The sequence below is a fragment of the Babylonia areolata genome, chromosome 16 (assembly GCF_041734735.1).
Source record: "Babylonia areolata isolate BAREFJ2019XMU chromosome 16, ASM4173473v1, whole genome shotgun sequence".
NCBI lineage: Eukaryota > Metazoa > Mollusca > Gastropoda > Neogastropoda > Buccinidae > Babylonia > Babylonia areolata.
In genome coordinates this window covers 18,146,210-18,165,836 of record NC_134891.1, presented here as the reverse complement: position 1 = coordinate 18,165,836, position 19,627 = coordinate 18,146,210, and the positions used below count along the sequence as shown (strand labels likewise).

General features: G+C 43.7%; 1 protein-coding gene across 2 annotated transcripts in view; it reads left to right on the top strand.

Annotated features, from left to right (window-relative positions):
• The window catches only part of LOC143291214 (uncharacterized), a 23,099-nt gene extending 3,740 nt beyond the window's left edge, over window positions 1–19,359 (top strand). For both annotated transcript variants that reach the window (XM_076600971.1, XM_076600972.1), the window contains 8 exons: window positions 881–1,001; window positions 1,639–1,763; window positions 5,477–5,582; window positions 7,155–7,273; window positions 9,166–9,280; window positions 10,682–10,800; window positions 14,331–14,407; window positions 18,676–19,359. In XM_076600971.1, the coding sequence (XP_076457086.1) occupies window positions 881–1,001; window positions 1,639–1,763; window positions 5,477–5,582; window positions 7,155–7,273; window positions 9,166–9,280; window positions 10,682–10,800; window positions 14,331–14,407; window positions 18,676–18,729 (836 nt within the window). In that variant the 3' untranslated portion in view covers window positions 18,730–19,359. The remainder of the gene's footprint in view (window positions 1–880; window positions 1,002–1,638; window positions 1,764–5,476; window positions 5,583–7,154; window positions 7,274–9,165; window positions 9,281–10,681; window positions 10,801–14,330; window positions 14,408–18,675) is intronic.
• The last annotated feature ends 268 nt before the right edge of the window (window positions 19,360–19,627 follow it).

Sequence of the window (19,627 nt, the reverse complement as noted above, 5' to 3'; positions counted from 1 at the left end):
TGCACGCTGCACTTATATAATGATTTCCCCACTTTCTTTTGTTACTGTTTCCCCTTCAAGGACTGGATTGGAAAAATAAAAGCATTGTCTTGCATATTCTGTTACCCTCAGATAATAAACTCTCTCTCTCTCTCTCTCTCTCTCTCTCTCTCTCTCTTCCCCCCTCTCCCTCTGTGTGTGTGTGTGTGTGTGTGTGTGTGTGTGTGCGCGCGCGGCTTTGACGTATCTTTGTGCATGAGGTCTTTATTTAACACGCATTAAAAAAGAAAAAATCAAGACAAATTTTAAGGGGGTCCGGGGGGGGGGGGGGGGGGGGAGTCATTTTGCGGCAGAACCCTGTTTCAGAAAGATTCCAAGGATAGTTATTTGAGGGTCAATAGTACTGCCCCAACATTACTCCCGTGGCCCTAATTGCAATCCACCCTGTTTTGTTTTTGTTTTTGTTTTGTTTGTTTTATTGGGAGGGGAGCGTTTTGTTTTTTGTTTTTGTTTGTGTGTTGTGTTTTGGGGTTTGTTTTGTTTGGGTTTTGTTTGTTTTTTTGTTTTGGATGTTGTTTTTTGAGGAGGAGGGGCAGGGGAGGGGGGGGGTCTTTGTTTGCTTTTTACCCACCAGTAACATACAGATTTCTGCTTTCTGAATAATTTGATAACATTTCATCTAAATGCATGGAGTCATCATTTTCAGGGTGAAGGTTTGAGTCTTCCCGGGCTAATTTACCACTGAAGTCATTCCAGGATTTCCCCAGAATGGCTCGATGGAGCTGACTTGGGGGTGGGGTCATTCTGTTCCGTTACACCGGGTTGTCGTGTTGTACATCTTGTTATTGCTATTGTTGTTGTTGCGCCCGAAGTGACCATGGATTCCTTTCCTGGCACACAGGGACGAGCGATAAGGACAAGAGAGAGGAGCGCGTGTGTCCAGACCTCATGACAGAGTTCAGCGTTTGTTACGGACCTCTGATGGCCCTGGATGACCCTAACGACCTCGTTCAAGCTTGCCAGTAAGCACGTGCCACCTGCTGTTGTTGTTGTTGTTGTTGTGTTGTTTTTCTTCCGCCACCTGTTATTGAGTATGTATTTGGTTCAGCAGTGTATCTACTGATACTGGTGATTCGGCATGCATGAACTGATGGATATCAAAGTTCTTTTCAAAAATATTTTGGATTCGTTTTCATATCTTTCCTTTAGTTTTGTACTAAATCATTGCATTGTATCTTTGTCCTTTGCTGGCCAGCCTTTGAGTTCCTATTAACATGCGCGCCTCAAAAAATACAATAACGCTTAACAATGTTATTACTATCCACTACCATGTCGTAGACTCTACAATCATGTTATTGTACTGTAAACGGAGACAGTTATTCTGTATGTTTTGCGGCCTCGGTTATGCTTTTACAAGTATCTTATTGGGTAGTGTTCTTGAAAATGGAGACGATTGTAGCATGTGTCATTTTCTCACTTTCTTCGGGTTGTTTCTTATACATAGGGATATTAAGGAAAATATTATTTATTAACTACTGATGCTAAATGTACTGCGCGTCAACAACATTGCACTTTTGTTTTCTTACAAGTTTGGATAGATGTGGGGGGTTTTCCCCTGTCCCCGAAACAAAGGGATTTAACTAAAATGGTATCGCCCAGGGCCGGAAGATCGTATGTGACGTGTGTGGAGGAGCTGATGGACCGGTGTGAGGACGATCCTGTTCTCCAAGAGGACCACGCGCAAGCCGCCCTCCTGCAGAGCATTGCTCACGTGGAAAGGGAATGTGAGTACCAACAGGCTGCTGCTGCTGCTGCTGCTGCTGCTGCTGCTGCTGTTGCTGCTGCTGCTGCTGCTGCTGTTACTGCTGCTGCTGCTGCTGCTGCTGCTGTTACTGTTGCTACTGGTGCTGTTACTGTTGCTACTGGTGCTGTTACTGTTGCTACTGGTGTTACCTCTGCTGCTGTTACTGTTGCTGCTGTTACTGTTGCTGCTGTTACTGCTGCTGTTACTGTTGCTACTGGTGTTACTGCTGCTGCTGTTACTGTTGCTGCTGTTACTGCTGCTGTTACTGTTGCTACTGGTGTTACTGCTGCTGCTGTTACTGTTGCTACTGCTGCTGTTACTGTTGCTACTGGTGTTACTGCTGCTGCTGTTACTGATGCTGCTGTTACTGCTGCTGTTACTGTTGCTACTGGTGTTACTGCTGCTGCTGCTGTTACTGTTGTTGCTGCTGCTGCTGCTGCTGCTGTTACTGCTGCTACTGTTACTGTTGATACTGGTGTTACTGCTGCTGCTGTTACTGTTGCTACTGCTGCTGTTACTGTTGCTTCTGGTGTTACTGCTGCTGCTGTTACTACTGCTGCTGCTACTGTTACTGCTGCTACTGTTACTGCTGCTGCTGTTACTGTTGCTGCTGGTGTTACTGCTACTGGTGTTTCTGCTGCTGCTGCTGGTGTTACTGCTACTGGTGTTACTGCTGCTGCTGTTACTGTTGCTACTGTTACTGTTGCTACTGCTGCTGCTGCTGCTGCTGCTGCTGCTGCTGCTGCTGCTGCTGCTGCTGTTACTGTTGTTACTGCTGCTGCTGTTACTGCTGCTGCTGTTACTGTTGCTGTTACTGCTGCTGCTGCTGCTGCTGCTGTTGTTACTGCTGGTGCTGTTACTGTTGCTACTGGTGTTACTGCTGCTGTTACTGTTACTGCTGTTACTGCTGCTGCTGTTACTGTTGGTACTGGTGTTACTGCTACTGCTGTTACTGCTGCTGTTGTTACTGCTGCTGCTGTTACTGCTGCTGCTGTTACTGTTGCTGCTGCTGCTGCTGCTGTTGCTACTGCTGCTACTACTACTACTACTTCGACGACGACGACGACTACGACTACTACTGCCATGACTGCCTATGCTGTTCTTGTTACTTCTACTGCTGCTACCCAGACTTGAGTCTGCTATGGGCATAGATAGGAAGACGTATCGTCCACTTCGCGGATGCGTCTTTAGGTAAACATAGCACGTGTCTGTAACTCTCGGGCCTGGTTAACGCCATGATATCATTATGAAAGGAAGCGTGGAGTACAGCCTTGTCACGTGGACCTCCATAGCTGCATCGTCATCCTCCTCCTCCTCCTCCTCCATCTTTTTCGTTTAAATGTCCCAAGTTCTGTGACCTTCCATGCCCTGCTCTCATGGTGACCACAGTTTTGATCCGCGATCCACTTCTGTGCTTGGGGTGAGTCATGTCAAGGTCTATGGTGTTGGCTGTTTGGGGGGCTGTCGTTAAAGGGGTGTGGTGGCGGTTTCCAATTTCCAGGGGTCGGTGGGGCACGCTTACTCAATCCGGCTCCACGATTAAGTGATTACTGTCGTCAGTTGGGGGGCTTAGTAAGTGGCAACCTAAGAACTGTGAATCAGAAAATTCACTACCGAAAACCACCGAAGTGCCTCACTTGCAGTGCAGGGTATCCTCTAGTGTGCGGCCTCCTGGCGACCTAAAATCGATAGTTCCCCATGGACTGCCGACGCTAGGATTTCGACATATGATGCAGCTGTTGTTCTTGTTGCAACTAGTGCAGCTACTGATCTTGTTTCTACTACTCCTGCTGGTGTTGCTGCTGCTCTAGTTACAGCTACCACTACTGCTGTTTTCGGTGGTGGTGGTGCTATTGATGCTATGTCCGCGCGCGCTCGCACACACACACACACACACACACACACACACACACACACACACACACACACACACACACACACACAAACGCACGCACGCACGCACGCACGCACACATGCACCGCTCTCTCACTCTCTCTTTAACGAGTGCCGTAAGAGGTATTACTGCAAAAAGTGATTGCATTCATGACCTAAAGCTATTCTGTTCACAACAACTGTGAACACGAAATCGCTTATTCGTAATGACTGTAGTTCCAGTGGCAAGACCATTTTTTCAATGTTTTTAATGCAGCTTACAATTGCTCGGAACGTGTAGTGATGATATTTGAAGAAGCATATTTCGGAAGGAAAAACGCTGTTCAGTAAACAGATTTCTAAACAAGAAGTAGTTACAAGTTGAGAGAGAGAGAGATTTGATTGAAAGTGGGGTGCGCGAAATCAAGATTTTTTTGTTAACAAGAGACGAATTCTCCATAGCCAACCTGTGATTCCTTCTGATTTAAAGACTACAAGAACGAAAACGAAAATGCAAGTGGTGTGGAGGGAGGGAAAAGGTGGTAGGGGTGGGGGGAGCGGGGGGGCTACCAGTACTTTATATACCGTCAATCTTAATCATGCTGCCATTCACAATGTATTACTGGAAACCATCTGTAGCTGAAGCAGCTCATATCGTTCGGCATTTTATTGATTCATGATTGCAATACAGACCCATAAAAGTTTTGAAATTATCATTACTGCTATCCGGCTCAATAAATCGTAACAGTGTCAAACATCAAACACATTTTCGGACGTACTATGCACTATAATCACTTCTGTCAGGTCCAATTCATTCGTCAAAATTACGATCAGCGAATCGACAAAGGCCTAACACATGACTGTGTCAAAGTTTCAAACTTCCCAGTGTTTTTATCACGGCTTTCCGGCTCCGATTGGTCATATAAATACTCTTTCGTATGAAAATCTGAATTACTGCAATTAGACAATGACTTTGTGTAAACTGCATAAGTGTAAACTATTTTTTTTACGTTTATGTTCCCCGTCCAAAAAAAAAAATGTGCACATTTGTTGAAACGTTGTGCCTTGACAGTTTCAGCTACAGTGGATCTGTGTTTCAATAATATCTCAACAGCTCATAGGTATACGTTTCTTTCTGTCGAACTTTTAACCTATTCTCGTCTTTTCCATGACTTTACTGTTCAGATACTTATGCAGAACGACTCCCACAGTGACAGACTTTCCAGACAAGACGGCGAACCAAGACTATAATTTGCAGTATGTTCATTCATTCTAGTTAGTTCAGTGCCCTCTTTAAAATATTCGTATGCACTAAACTCGTCAGTGATGTATGTAATGTCATTCTGTGTGTTCTGTTCATTTTTTCTTTTCTTTTCTTTTTTCTTTTAATTGCGGACGTGAAATTGAATGGCAAACTATCTTAAAACCACAACCAATCCAGGAAACACAAACGTTGTTTGGCAACAAACCGGGAACGACCCAAACAAATCTTGCAGATTCGAAAACTGCACGAAATAAAAGTCTCGATCCAAAAATACAATTTAATGCGAAGACTTGCAACCTGTAACTGTTATCAATGGAAGAAATAATTCTTGGCTCTACGTTTAAACCAAATTGACAGTTTCAGTTTCAGTTTCAAGGTGGTGTCAAAGCGTACGGTCTGCTCCATATACGCTACACCACATCTGTTGAAAATAAAATATATTTCTAGAGAAAATGAGTTTATTTCAGTTTACCATGGACACATATCTCCATTATTCAGACAAGACATTCAACATTAAAGAACGAACAAACCTACAAAGACATGTCCTCTGTTTCCAGGTGCCTCAGTCAACAATGACTGCCCAAACATCATGGGAGATGTGAATCGCTGCAACCAGCATGTTACCACCCTGCAGCAAGCTCCCAGCCGTGCCGTGATGTGCCAGTGGGTATCTTCAGCCTGTTATGTGATGTACATTGTTTGTCCCTGCACGGCAAACTGAGTGAAAATACCCGATGACGGACTGTGGCTGCCTAAACGGCAGGGTAAAAAGTCATACCCGTACACATACATACACATTGTTGTTTTGCTCGTTTCATTCCTAACAAAACAACCACCACCTAAGATGTACTTGTATTTGTATTTCATTTTATCACAACACATTTCTCTGTGTGAAATTCGGGCTGCTCTCCCCATGGACAGCGCGACGCTACACTACAGCGCCACCCATTTATCTGTATTTTTTTTACTGCGTGCAGTTTCATTTTGTTTTTCCTATCGAAGTGGATTTTTGTACAGAATTTTGCCAGGAACAACCCTTTTGATGCCGCGGGTTCTGCACACGGGACCTCGGTTTATCGTCTCATCCGAATGACTAGCGTCCAGACCACCACTCAAGGTCTAGTGGAGGGGGAGAAAGTATCGGCGGCTGAGCCGTGATTCGAACCAGCGCGCACAGATTCTCTCGCTTCCTAGGCGGACGCGTTACCTCTAGGCCATCACTCCACATGTATTCCATAATACTGTTCTCTCGTTTGGTCAGGCAGTTAAGCTCACTGTCCTAGACTACAGCATGTATAAGTTGTCTTCCACGAAAACAAATACACAGTTGTACTCACCAGCACACACACACACACACACACACACACACACACACACACACACACACACACACACACACACACGCATGCCCAGACGAACAACCCTCCCGCCCACACACAACCCTCTCAAACGCATACAATATTTCCACGAATAATCTCTCCTGCGCTGCTACAAGCCCTTGGCCTGGTCTTTTTCCAGGTGATTTCAGCAAGTGGACAGGATTTTTTTGTATTTCCTCCTTTTTTATTTACAGCTTCTTATACACAGCATTTGGGTTATTCTCCAGTATATACAGGATTAAAACACCTTCAGTGCCAAGGGGAAAACACTAGAAAGTGGTGTTTCTGGTCATAAAACAATACCCAAAACAATAAGCCTAAAACTGAGAAAATGGTCTGGAGATATACCACTCTGGACAAACTGTGTGAATTTTCAGCCCACCAGAGCTATTTCCCTTTGTCTGATGACGTCATCCGTGTCGTCACTATGCACGTACGTAATACGTGTACGGCGGTCAAGGGGTAAGATTCTCCGATTCTTTATGGAGTGCCTGAGGCACTAAGGTTCTTCAGTTCTGTCTGCAGTTCTGCCGATACCTTGAGTTGTCACACCGTGGCCTTTAAAGAGGGAACAGGGGGAGAAGGGCAATGCAGGAGAAGGGCAATGCAGGAGAAGGGCAATGCAGGAGAAGGGGTAGAGGAGAAAGAAAGATGCAACAGTAACCCACGTGCACGTGTGTGTGTGTGTGTGTGTGTGTGTGTGTGTGTGTGTACATGCGTGCGTATTAGTCCTGTGATCCAAAACGTAGATAAGGATAAAAATAGGACTAATGTGAGACAGGTGATGTGAAGGGGTGTGTGTGTGTGTGTGTGCGCACGTGATGGTGTGTACCTGTACGTGCGTGTTTATGTTTAGGTCCATAGACGCCTACCTGCAGTGCATGGAGGATCTCCTGGACAGGTGTGAGGGACACCCAGGGCTGAGCGACGTGGAGCAGCCTCTGGGCATGTTGCGAGATCAGAGGGAACAGTTGTGTGAGTAAGGACAGACTGCAACGACAGCAACGGCGATGACGATGACAATGACAGCAACAGAGACATGCAGCAACAACAAAAAAGCTCCGTGTACTTTGTCATCGTTAACAGTAAATGATGACGACAAAAAACAACAGTATCAGTATCAGTAGCTCAAGGAGGCGTCACTGCGTTCGGACAAATCCATATACGCTACACATCTGCCAAGCAGATGCCTGACCAGCAGCGTAACCCAACGCGCTTAGTCAGGCCTTGAGGGGGAAAAAAATAATAAAATAATGAGAAGAGGAAAATTATGATTAAAACAGCACATATGAATTCATTACTTAATAGATAATTAAACAGTCATACATACATCATGCATACATATATAAGAGACAACGCCCTTATATCACGGCTCACAGCTTCGAGAAAACCTTAAAAAAATCGCCAAACGTTTTTGCTTTTTTGGGGGGCATAAAATAAAACTGTTTGGAATAACATGTTCAATATTACAATTTCGCATTCAAACAACAATCGTTTTTACTCAATTATGAATTGAATTAAACAGACGTAACAAGTAAAACTTTGCTCATATATGAATTGAACAGACTTTTTCAAGCAAACAACAATCTCTGCGTCGCTCACCTGAGACAGAATCAACTGATTGTACAATTGGGAGACTTTCTCCTTCTCAAGCCAAACACCAACTGATTCGCTATTCTGCTGTCGGGTTCAACAGCTGCTGATTGTTCGAAAGCTGTGATAGGCCCTTCTGCATTTTCCAAATGATTTGAATGTATGCACACAAGCACGCACGCTCTCCTGAACATACCGTTACAAGTGTAGTATCATGTCAAAATCCCTCTGTGTGTGTGTGTGTGTGTGTGGTTAAAACATTCTTGGGATTTTTTTTTTTGTAAAGAATGTTTCAACCACACAGGGCTTTGAGATTAGCTGGATGTGTCAGGGTGTTGGCAGTGATCGAATATTTCTCGCAGAATTTAAAGACAGAATAATTGATTCGTACAAACAGGATTGGCATGCCCACATTGAAGAGTCAGAAAAATACAGTTGGTTCCTCTCTTTTTAGAACATTTTTCAGACAGAAAAATACATTAAAGTAATAAATGGTACAGAACAAGCCTGGCTCGATTCAGACTTAGATCTTTAGGACTAAATGCTAACAAAAAAAAAATGTTTCTCTGCTGACACGTCCACACGGTCCCCTTGTCCTATGTGTAGTGCTTCAGTTGAAGATGAAACTCATTTCCTTTTTATGTGTTAGTATTATGAAGAAATTTTTTTAAAAAATGCTTAATTTTTAACGGTGAAAACTTAAAGAATATGAACCATACTAGTATGCTTTTGATAGATGATGAATTAAGAATAAGATCACTAGCGAATTTAATCGCCCTAGCTTGGGATTGTCGGAAAAAGAAATTAACTTCGGAAGCCTCATAGTTATCGAAAAAACGCTGTTTCCCTGATGCCAGCTCCACATTTTGTAATTCTGAATGACTTTGTAGAAAGTTGGATTCATTTTCCTTTTTAATCTTAGCAATATGTTGTATTTTATTATTTTGTCGTTGTTATTGTTTTTGGTGTTTTTTTTGTTTGTTTGTTTGTTTTTGTTTTGTTTTTGTTTTGTTTGGGGGTTTTTTGTGGGTTTTTGTTGTTGTTGTTGTTGTTTTGTGGTTGATTTTCTTTTTACTCTTAGCAATGTTTTAATGTCTGTGTAAACCGCCGTTATTCTTTGTTCATACATTGTCCCCCTTGCCAGAGGGTAGTATTGTCAATGGCAATAAACAATGTCCGTGCCCATGTCTCTCTCTCCACCTAATATCTCTACTATCGGACAGACATTCAACATTTCATTGAAGAACATACGAAGACCTGTCCTCTGTTTCCAGGTTCCTCGGGTTCCTCAGGTGGCGATGACTGCCCAAACATCATGGAAGATGCGCATCGCTGCAACCAGCATGTTTCTGCCATGCAGCAATCTTCCAGCCGTGCCTCCATGTGCCGGTGGGTATCATCAGACTGATATGTAATGTACATAACGTGTACCTTCACGGCAAACTGAGCAAAAATACCCGCGATGACGGACTGTGGCTGCCTAAACGGTAGGGTAAAAACAGTCGTACCCATAAAATCCCACTCGTAATCAAGAACGAAAGTGTCGATTTGGGCTCTTTTTTGTGTGTAAAGTGAGTGTCGTCAGTCTCATCTGAAAGACTTGAACTCGATTCAAAGTCAAGTGAGGAATGATGGTGGAAGAAAACTGGTCCTTGAGGGAGTCGGCCCTCGCTTCCTAAGTCTGGTGCTGTGTTAATGACAGGCCCCCCACTCCACTGTGTGATGATTCCCGTGTTAGGATGTTGCTGCTGTTGTTGTTGTCAGTTATAATGTCCCCTCTTGTGGAAGTTTCCCTCGTCGACACTCCTGGTTTTATCAATTTTTCTCGTTATTTGTTGTTATGCTTGCTCCATTCTTAAGAACAAAACAACAAACCACGATAATCGTTTGTTTCTAGATTCTAGAATGTTATTCTCCTGTTCGGAGGGAGAGATGTACTCACTGCCCTTGACATCAACACGTATCAATTGTCTCACACGGAAACAAATACACATCTGTTCTCGCGCACACACACACGCATGCCAAGATGAACAACCCTCCCTTACACTCCAACCCTCTCACACATGTATAACATTTCCACGAATAATGTATCTCCTGTGCTGTTACTTGCCCCTGGTCTGGGCAGTGGAGTTGCTTACTCCAGGTGAACTCAGCATGTGGACAGGTTATGTTTTTTTTAATATAAAGTCTCCTTTTTACAGCCTCTTATACAAAGCATTTGGGTTTTTCTCCAGTATATAAAGGAATAAGATTCTTCTATTCTTTTGGGAATTTTCTTGAAGTCTTGAGACCTTGAATTTGAAAACCGAACAGCATGCAAGCCATGCTCCCTTTACCTCGCAGCATTATTTGTATTTGTATTTTTTTTTTATCACAACAGATTTATCTGTGTGAAATTCGGGCTGCTCTCCCCACGGAGAGCACGTTGCTACACTACAGCGCCACCCAATTTTTTGTTTTTTTCTGCGTGCAGTTTTATTTGTTTTTCCTATCGAAGTGGATTTTTCTACATAATTTTGCCAGGAACAACCCTTTTGTTGCCGTGGGTTCTTTTACGCGCGCTGAGTGCATGCTGTACACGGGACCTCGATTTATCGTCTCATCCGATTGACTAGCGTCCAGACCACCACTCAAGGTCTAGTGGAGGGGGAGAAAATATCGGCGGCTGAGCCGTGATTCGAACCAGCGCGCTCAGATTCTCTCGCTTCCAAGGCGGATGCGTTACCTCTAGGCCATCACTCCACATGGACATTGCTGCGTGTGTACCTGTACGTACGTGTGTGTGTTTAGGACCTTGGACACCTACATGGACTGCTTGGATGATCTACTGGACAGGTGTGAGGGACACCCAGGTCTGGAGAACGTGGAAGAGCCCCTGAACATGCTGAGAGGACAGAAGGAACGGTTGTGTGAGTATGGACAGACAGCAACAACAGCAACGGCGATGACGATGACAGCAACAGCGACTGCAGCAACAACAATATAGCTCCGTGTACTTTGCCATCATTACCAGAAAGCAATGACAGCCAGCCGCCGTGGCCAAGTGGTTATCGTCGCGGACTGACGGCTGGAAAGACGCGGGTTCGATTCCCAGCGGAGGTGTTTTTTTCGGCCCGCGGCTAGCTCCTGCCTAGCGTTGAGTGTGTTATGAGCTAATATGGGAAGACTGTGACCACACAGTCGAGTATCATCCACTTCACGGATGCGCCTTTAGGTGTTTTGCTCTCATTTCCTGACCATCACTGCAAGTGTATGTATCTCTCTGGCCTGGTGAACGCCGGGATATCATTATGATACCCATCCACTTCCGTGCTTGGGGTGAGTCCTGACAAGGTCTTCAGTGTCGGCAGATTCATGGGTGGTTGTCGTTTGAGGGAAGTGGTGGCGGTATCCACTCTGGTAGGGGAAGAGAGGGCGTGGATGAGGTGTGGGGTGGGGTGGGGGGGGGGGGTACTCACTCAGTCTGGCTCCGCGACTAAGCTACTATTCTCGTCAGTAGGGGGCTAATAAGATGATGTGCTAAGTACGTAAAATCAGAACAGGCGCGACTGAACACCACTGAAGTGCCTCAGCAGCCGTGCAGGGTCTCCTCTGGTGTGTGGTCTCCTGGCGACCTAACATCAATGAATGGTTTCCTGCAGAATGCTGACGCTGGAAATGCGACAGACGAACCGGTTGTACCTTGTATGGATGACTCGGAATGAGTGGCGTGAGAGTAATGCGACTGAAGTGGTGCACATGATGGGGCAGCAAAAAAAAAGAATAATAATAAAAGCAACAATAATAAGAATGAAATTACGATATATAAACTATGATCACCCCGGACAAGTCCAGTTCCTTTGGCGAAACCATGATCGGCGGATCGGACGCGTTCTCTGTCTCCCTCTCAAACAGTGCAGACTGATGGACCGATCAACACATGCCTCTACGATCTGATCAAAGACGCCAATTAATAATGATGAAAAAACTAACTAAATAAATAAATAAATAAATTATAAAAAAAAAAAAAAAATATATATATATATATATAAAGGACAGAACATAGCATGCCAACGAGGTTCAGATAGAGCAGTGCTGTCTCCTTCTGGAAGTAGGTCAAGGTGGGTGAGTACGTCATGTGCGTCTTCCCTTACAACAGCACCTCATCACGATCAGGTGGTCGCTGGTTCCTTTAGGGAGGGAACCCAGGTACTTGACGATTGCGATGTAGATGGCAAACCCAACCCCAGCTTTCCAGCGTTCATATAAAGTCCTTCCTGACCAAAAGAAAGCGTAGCCAGCTCCAGTTATCTCCCCAGTGTCTCCTGGGCGTGTTTCGCTGAGGGCAGCAATGTCGATGTTGTATCTCTGGAGCTGGCGACCAGTGAGTGCTGTTCGACGTTCTGGTTTGCCGCAGTGCTTGTTCTCAATCGGTGTCCTAATATTTCAGAATTCAGCACATAAAATTAATTTCTTTCGAGGATGATTTCTTTACGTTTCGACTGACATTGTAAATGTCCAGTTAGCTGCGGTACGCTGACAGGGTGCGAGAAGACAAGCTTTCCTTTTGGTCTCCTTTTCGAGACCCTTACTCAAGAGGGGGAGCAGTGCTGTCCCTGAAGAGGGCTGCTCCACCGCCAGAGTAGCTGTCGCATCCCGCCCTTGCATGGAGTGAAGAGAGAACGACCATGCAACCCTGGCCGTCCATGTGCAGGTCCGTGACTCGCGGTTCCCAACGACATGACTCCTGCCGTTGCTTTAACTCACTCAGTACGGCCAGTCCTCTCTTCTCCTCTACACAGACCCCTCGGATGCCCAGTGGGTGTCTGAATGACCCAACCTTTAGCTTCCGTCGTCAGAATTGTGGTTTTCTTTGTCAACACTTACCTCTTCAGTATAAGAGCCTTCCGATTGCAATATTTTGATGATGGTAATTGGGGTGAAACGCTGTTAACGTCGTCTCTTTCGCCGTTCGTATGGAGAGAGTTAAACAGTATTTTATTTGGAACATGTCACAAAACGATGAACAGGACAACAAGAAAATCTTATATAAAGTCCTGTCCTGATACATGTACATACTGAATATGTGACGGATGTCATCATAACTAGAAGTTAAGACGTGAACATACATGAGTTTTGAACAAAACTAAGCTGAGATATAAATAAAGTGAAGAAAATGAATAATAAACGTGTGGTGGAGGAAGAAGTCAATGGAGAGAGAACGAGAAGTATCAACGCTGGGGCACAAGCACAGTAAGACTTAACTTGACCGACAAACAAAGCGGCTAAGGCCAACCGTCCCGCGGGACCTCCTGCCGTTGTTGCCACTGGCCCATCGCCCCAGGACTTGGAAAGGGAGGCAAAGAGAGGAGAGGAATGGTGTCACGGAGTCCTGGGCGAATGGAAGTCGTGGGTTGCCCGAGCACCACCACCCCGCTCACGGCCCAGCCGCTGTAGCCAGGAGGGGCACAGAGAGGCACGTTCTGACCACGACTGAAGGAGCCGCAGGAGCGATGGGGTTTCATCACTAAGCCACGTTGATGGGTCCACTCTGGATTGTGTGTGTGTGTGTGTGTGTGTGTGTGTGTGTGTGTGTGTGTGTGTGTGTGTGTGTGTTTTGGGGGGTGGGGTGGAGGGAGTGGTGGTGGGAATTACTCCCTTAGACTTTGACTTTTCCAAGTTGACCTACAAGGTAGCAGGGATATTTCCCCATGATGTAAGACTTGTGGAGGGCAGGGAAGTCTGTTAGATATATATATATATATATATATATATATAGAGAGAGAGAGAGAGAGAGAGAGATGTGTGTGTGTGTGTGTTTATATAGTAGTATATACATACCACATGAAACAACCAAACATCCATTCCGTTCGGAAAATTAATACAAAACCCCTTCAAAGACTTCAACAGGGGGCTCGTTTGAATTGTCTTAGAGGGAGAGAGCCAAGTGTATGCCTGATGTGACTGCAGTTCGTCCTCTGTGGACTCCTTCGATATCTGGGTATCGGTAGTGAACTGTCATCCCGATATCTGGGTATCGGTAGTGAACTGTCATCCCGATATCTGGGTATCGGTAGTGAACTGTCATCCCGATATCTGGGTATTGGTGGTGAACTATCATCCCGATATCTGGGTATTGGTGGTGAACTATCATCCCGATATCTGGGTATTGGTGGTGAACTATAATCCCGATATCTGGGTATTGGTGGTGAACTATCATCCCGATATCTGGGTATTGGTGGTGAACTATCATCCCGATATCTGGGTATTGGTAGTGAACTATCATCCCGTATCGCAAAGTGTATATATCCTATATGTATGCGTGTGTGCATGTCACAATGCATTTATAATGTGCCTCTGTTCACATGTCAAAAGTCTGTACTTACATGTACCATGATGATGATCTTTCTTGTGTGAAGTCTGTGCTTCCATCTTCTGTAACACATGCCTGTGCTTTCAGGCCCCGGCTACAAGAGACGTTCAATGGATGAGACAGAGACAGAGCGGCGAGAGCAACCTTTTGAAGCAGTCCTGCAGGTGAGTACAGACAGACAGACAGACAGACAGATAGTAATGTGTATGTTGGAGGGGTGGTGGGGTTAAATGTAAATGAGTGATGCTGATATTGTGAGGGGATGTCAACTATGACTCAGTGATTAACTAATGGGATTTTTGTGGCGATCAGTTATCCCGAACTGGGTGATGTTTAAAAGCATGTTTCACCATTCGAAGACAGGGTTGAAAAGTAAAAACGTTAACGGATTGCCATATAAGTTTGTGGAATGATATGCAGTTGGGGTAGGAATGGATAAGAAAGAGGCGTTCAAGAACAGTGGGTGGGAGGTGTGTGTGTGTGTGGGGGGGGGTGTAATTCAGTAACAGTTCGACATTTATGGAAGGAGTAATGCGCTCACTGTAAGGAGTGCGCTGTACTCGTAGCTTTGTTTTGTTTTCCTCGTTTATGTGTGTGTGTGTTGAAAGTGAAATCAGATGTTTCTTATTTCCATTATTCCTCAAAATATGATTCTGACTTTCTTGTCTATAATGTTCAGCGCTCGGACCCCTGAGAATGAATGTGCTGGTGGTGGTGGTGTTGTTGTTCCTTGTGATCCTGTCATTTGTTTCTTTGTCCTGTTTCCTTCCTTATTCTTCTTTTCCTTCTTCTTCACCCCTTTTTTTTATGGGCGCAATAGCCGAGTGGTTGAAGCGTTGGACTTTCAATCTAAGGGTCCCGGGTTCGAATCTCGGTAACGGCGCCTGGTGGGTAAAGGATGGAGATTTTTCCGATCTCCCAGGTCAACACACTGCAGACCTGCTTGTGCCTGAACCCCTTTCGTGTGTATACGCAAGCAGAAGATCAAATCCGCATGTTAAAGATCCTGTAATCCATGTCGCGTTCGGTGGGTTATGGAAACAAAAATTTACCCAGCAAATACCCCCCGTAAGCGGAGTTTGGCTGCCTACATGGCGGGGTAAAAACGGTCATACACGTAAAAGCCCACTCGTGCACATACGAGTGAACGTGGGAGTTGCAGCCCACGAATGCAGAAGAAGAAGTTTATCTGTTTACCTCGTTTGATTTCTGCGTTTTCTTTCATTTCTTAGTTCTTGTTTTGTTCCATTCTTCATTTTTGTTACTCTAATTTCCGTATTTGTTTCTATGTGATTTGATATTGTTTCTATCTTTCTATTTTTCTTTTTCAGTTTCGGCTGCTTTTATTTTTGATTGTTGACTATGTGTTATCAGGTTTTGTTTTTTTAAGTACTGTTCTGGTGCCGTTATCATTTCTTCACTTGTGCATCCACTCATCTCCTTGTCTATCCCCCCCCCCCCCCCCACACACACACACACACACCCTCCCCCACTCCCTCCTTTGTTTATATGTATATAATTGTTGATTGATTGATGTGGATACTTATATAGCGCCTATCCTCGGTCAGAGACCAAGCTCTAAGCGCTTTACATACACGGGGACATTTGCACCACAGGCTGCCTACCTGGGTAGAGCCGACTGACGGCTGTCACTGGGCGCCGGCTCATCATTCGTTTCCTGTGTCATTCAATCAGATTTCAGACGCACACACATACACACTCAGACAGACATGTAACATTTTATGTGTATGACCGGTTTTGTTTTTTTTATTTACCCCGCCATGTAGGCTGCCATACTCCGTTTTCGGGGGTGTGCATGCTGGGTATATTGTTTCCATAACCCACCGAACGCTGACATGGATTACAGGATCTTTAACGTGCGTATTTGATCTTCTGCGTGCGCATACACACGAAGGGGGTTCAGGCACTAGCAGGTCTGCACATATGTTGACCTGGGAGATCGGAAAAATCTCCACCCTTTACCCACCAGGTGCACCGAGATTCGAACCCAGGACCCTCAGATTGAAAGTCCAGCGCTTTAACCATTCGGCTATTGCACCCGTCATTGTATCTGGTTTTTCTCCTCTTTCTTTCTTTCTTACTTTTTTTTCCCTTTCTGATTTATTTGCTTCTTTCCCTTTGTTTCCTTCTGGTCTTCAGCCTCCTCTTTCTTCCTTTGTCGCTGTTTCCCTTTTTTTCTTCTCCTCTCTCTCTCTCTCTCTCTCTCTCTCTCTCTCTCTCTCTCTCTCTCTCTCTTGATATTTTGTTATTATCCGAAACAGTTGTTGGCCTCCAGTCTCAGTTAAACAGTTTAGCCAGAGGGACTTCAAATTTGGAGCTTAAAGTGAATTTGAGTAAAAGTAACATTGTGGTCTTTAGAAAAGGTGGTTTTTTGGCTGCTTGTGAGAAATGGTATTATAATGGCACTGAGATGGAAGTTGTGAATTCATATAAATACCTTGGTATATATTTTTCAACGAAACTCAGTTTTAAGTTTGCTTGTGAAGATCTGGCATGCAGAGCTAAAAGATGTCTTCTGTCTATATTAAGTAAGTTGTATAAACTTAATAATACTTCTCTGAACTTATATATAAAATTGTTTGATACTCAGGTACAGCCAGTGGCTCTCTATGGAGCTGAATTATGGGGCCTTGAATCTAGTTCATCAGTGGTTGAGAAAGTTCATTTGTTTGCATTAAAAAGATACCTTGGCGTTAGCATGAAAACTCCAAACGATTTAGTGTATGGAGAACTTGGAAGGTTTCCTATTTGTATCAATGCTGTTATTCGAAGTATAAGATATTGGTTCAGATTAGTACAAATGGATGAAAACAGATTACCGTCAAAAGCTTATAAATCGTTGTTACTGGATGAAAAAGGAAAAACCAACTGGGTAACCAAAGTCCGAAACGTTCTATGTAATAATGGGTTCTTGTATGTTTGGGAATATCAGGGGGTAGGATGCATGCAAACTTTTATTAGGACATTCAGGCAAAGACTCATTGATGTTAGATGGCAACAGTGGGAAGAACACATGAATTCAAGTGATAGGTTTAGCTTATATAGAAAATTTAACACTTCCCACCGTCGAACCTTATATCTTATTGAATATGAATAGACATGTGAGGTATGCGTTGACAAAATTTAGATTGGGGATGTCGGAAATTGCTGTACATAGTTCCCGATACAGTTACGAAAAAGATTAAATATGTCCATTGTGTAAAGAAGAAACTCAAGATGAAGTCCACTTTGTATTACGCTGCCACTGTCTTCACGATTTAAGAACAAAATTTATACCACATATTTATAAGCAGAACCTGTTTTCGTTACAAATGCTCTTTTCATCAAAAAATGAAAATATAATGATAAATTTCTCTCTATATATATACAAAGCTTTGAAGAGGCGTGAGAACGCAACAGAATTGTTCGATGTCAGAGAGTAATGCAAAGACGATTGCTTTTTTGTTGCTTGTTCGTTTTGTTGTTTTTCTCTTGGAATCTGAGTATTGTTCACGCAATACTTTTGTGTCCGTATGTTATTTGTATGTTAACAATATTCATAACATTATATAAGGTAGAAAAGTTTCTTTACCTTTGTTTGACCCCTTCAAATGGGGCAATGGCCTTATATTGAATAAATCGTTCGTTCGTTCGTTCGTTCTCTCTCTCTCTCTCTCTCTCTCTCTCTCTCTCTCTCTCTTCTGTTTCTGTGTCTGTCTCTCTCTCTCTTCTGTTTCTGTGCCTGTCTCTCTCTCTCTCTCTTCTGTTTCTGTGCCTGTCTCCTCTCTCTCTCTATCACTCTCTCTCTCTCTCTTCTGTTTCTGTGCCTGTCTCCTCTCTCTCTTTCATTTTGTCTACCTGTGTGTGTGTGTGTGTGTGTGTGTGCACGCCCTTCTGTATCTGTGTCTGTGCCAGAAAATCGACTATAATTCCAATTTGTATTCGTAATTTAGACGTCACGCACAGCGCGAGCAGTCATACACTTACTGTTTCTGTCCATCTCTTTTGATTGCAGAGTCTCACACAGTCATACACTTACTGTCTCTGTCCATCTCTCTTTGATTGCAGAGTCTCACACAGTCATACACTTACTGTTTCTGTCCATCTCTTTTGATTGCAGAGTCTCACAGTCATACACTTACTGTCTCTGTCCATCTCTTTTGATTGCAGAGTCTCACACAGTCATACACTTACTGTCTCTGTCCATCTCTCTTTGATTGCAGAGTCTCACACAGTCATACACTTACTGTCTCTGTCCATCTCTCTTTTGATTGCAGTCTCACACAGTCATACACTTACTGTCTCTGTCCATCTCTCTTTGATTGCAGTCTCACACAGTCATACACTTACTGTCTCTGTCCATCTCTCTTTGATTGCAGAGTCTCACACAGTCATACACTTACTGTCTCTGTCCATCTCCATTTGATTGCAGACTCTTACAGCACGTGACCTCATGCGCAGACTGACGCGCATTCAGAAAAAGTAACCGGATAACAAGCCAGCGAACACTTCACAAATTCCCGACTGTCCAGTACCAAAAACACATAATGCGATGAGTGAACTACCGTCTGTTTCAACTTGGATCTTCGACAACGCTAAAAAACTGATTGTAAAGGATCATACGATCTGGCCAGTACTGCAAGCAGGTTTTGATTTGATGTTGAGTGTTTGGCATCAGCTGGCGCTTTAAACACGATTTCATTACATATATATTTGGATGGATTTCTGTCATTAGGTTTGTTATTGCAGTTGTCTGAAACTTGACGTATTCATTTTGAAAGTCAACTCTTTTTTTTCTTCTTTTTCTTCTTTTTTTTATAGTTTAGTTAGACTTACCAATAATGCAGTCTTTTTTTTTTGTTTTAGTTTTTTTGTTTTGTTTTGTTTTCTCAGGCTGAAGTAATTGTTTGAAGATGGAATAAGAACACTTGTACGCTCGTTGAAAAGACCGTCGTACCAATGGTTTGAATGGTCAGTTTGTAAACATTACTTACGATCAGAATTGTTGTACAGCTGATTGATATTTCCCTACTCTTTTTGTGTGTGTGTGTTTGTCAACACACGTCTCACGCGAACAGCACTTGAAACATGACAGAATAAACATTTTGAGACTGCTTTTCTTTGTTTGTTGGGGTTTTTGTTGGTGGTTTTTTGTTGGTTTTTTTTAGTATTTCCTTCTTTCTTTTTATCTTCCTTGTAGCATATTACACGTTTAAGACTTTCGTGAATGCAAATAAATCACAAAAATTCAACATGTGAAGAAGACTTCAAGCAACCCTGGTATCTAGTGATCATCTAGTATGGCATTACTTTCAGTCAGTGGAGAATTCTCTGTAGCACATACGAAATATCTGTTCGTATTGCAGCGTGTCTCTCTCTCTCTC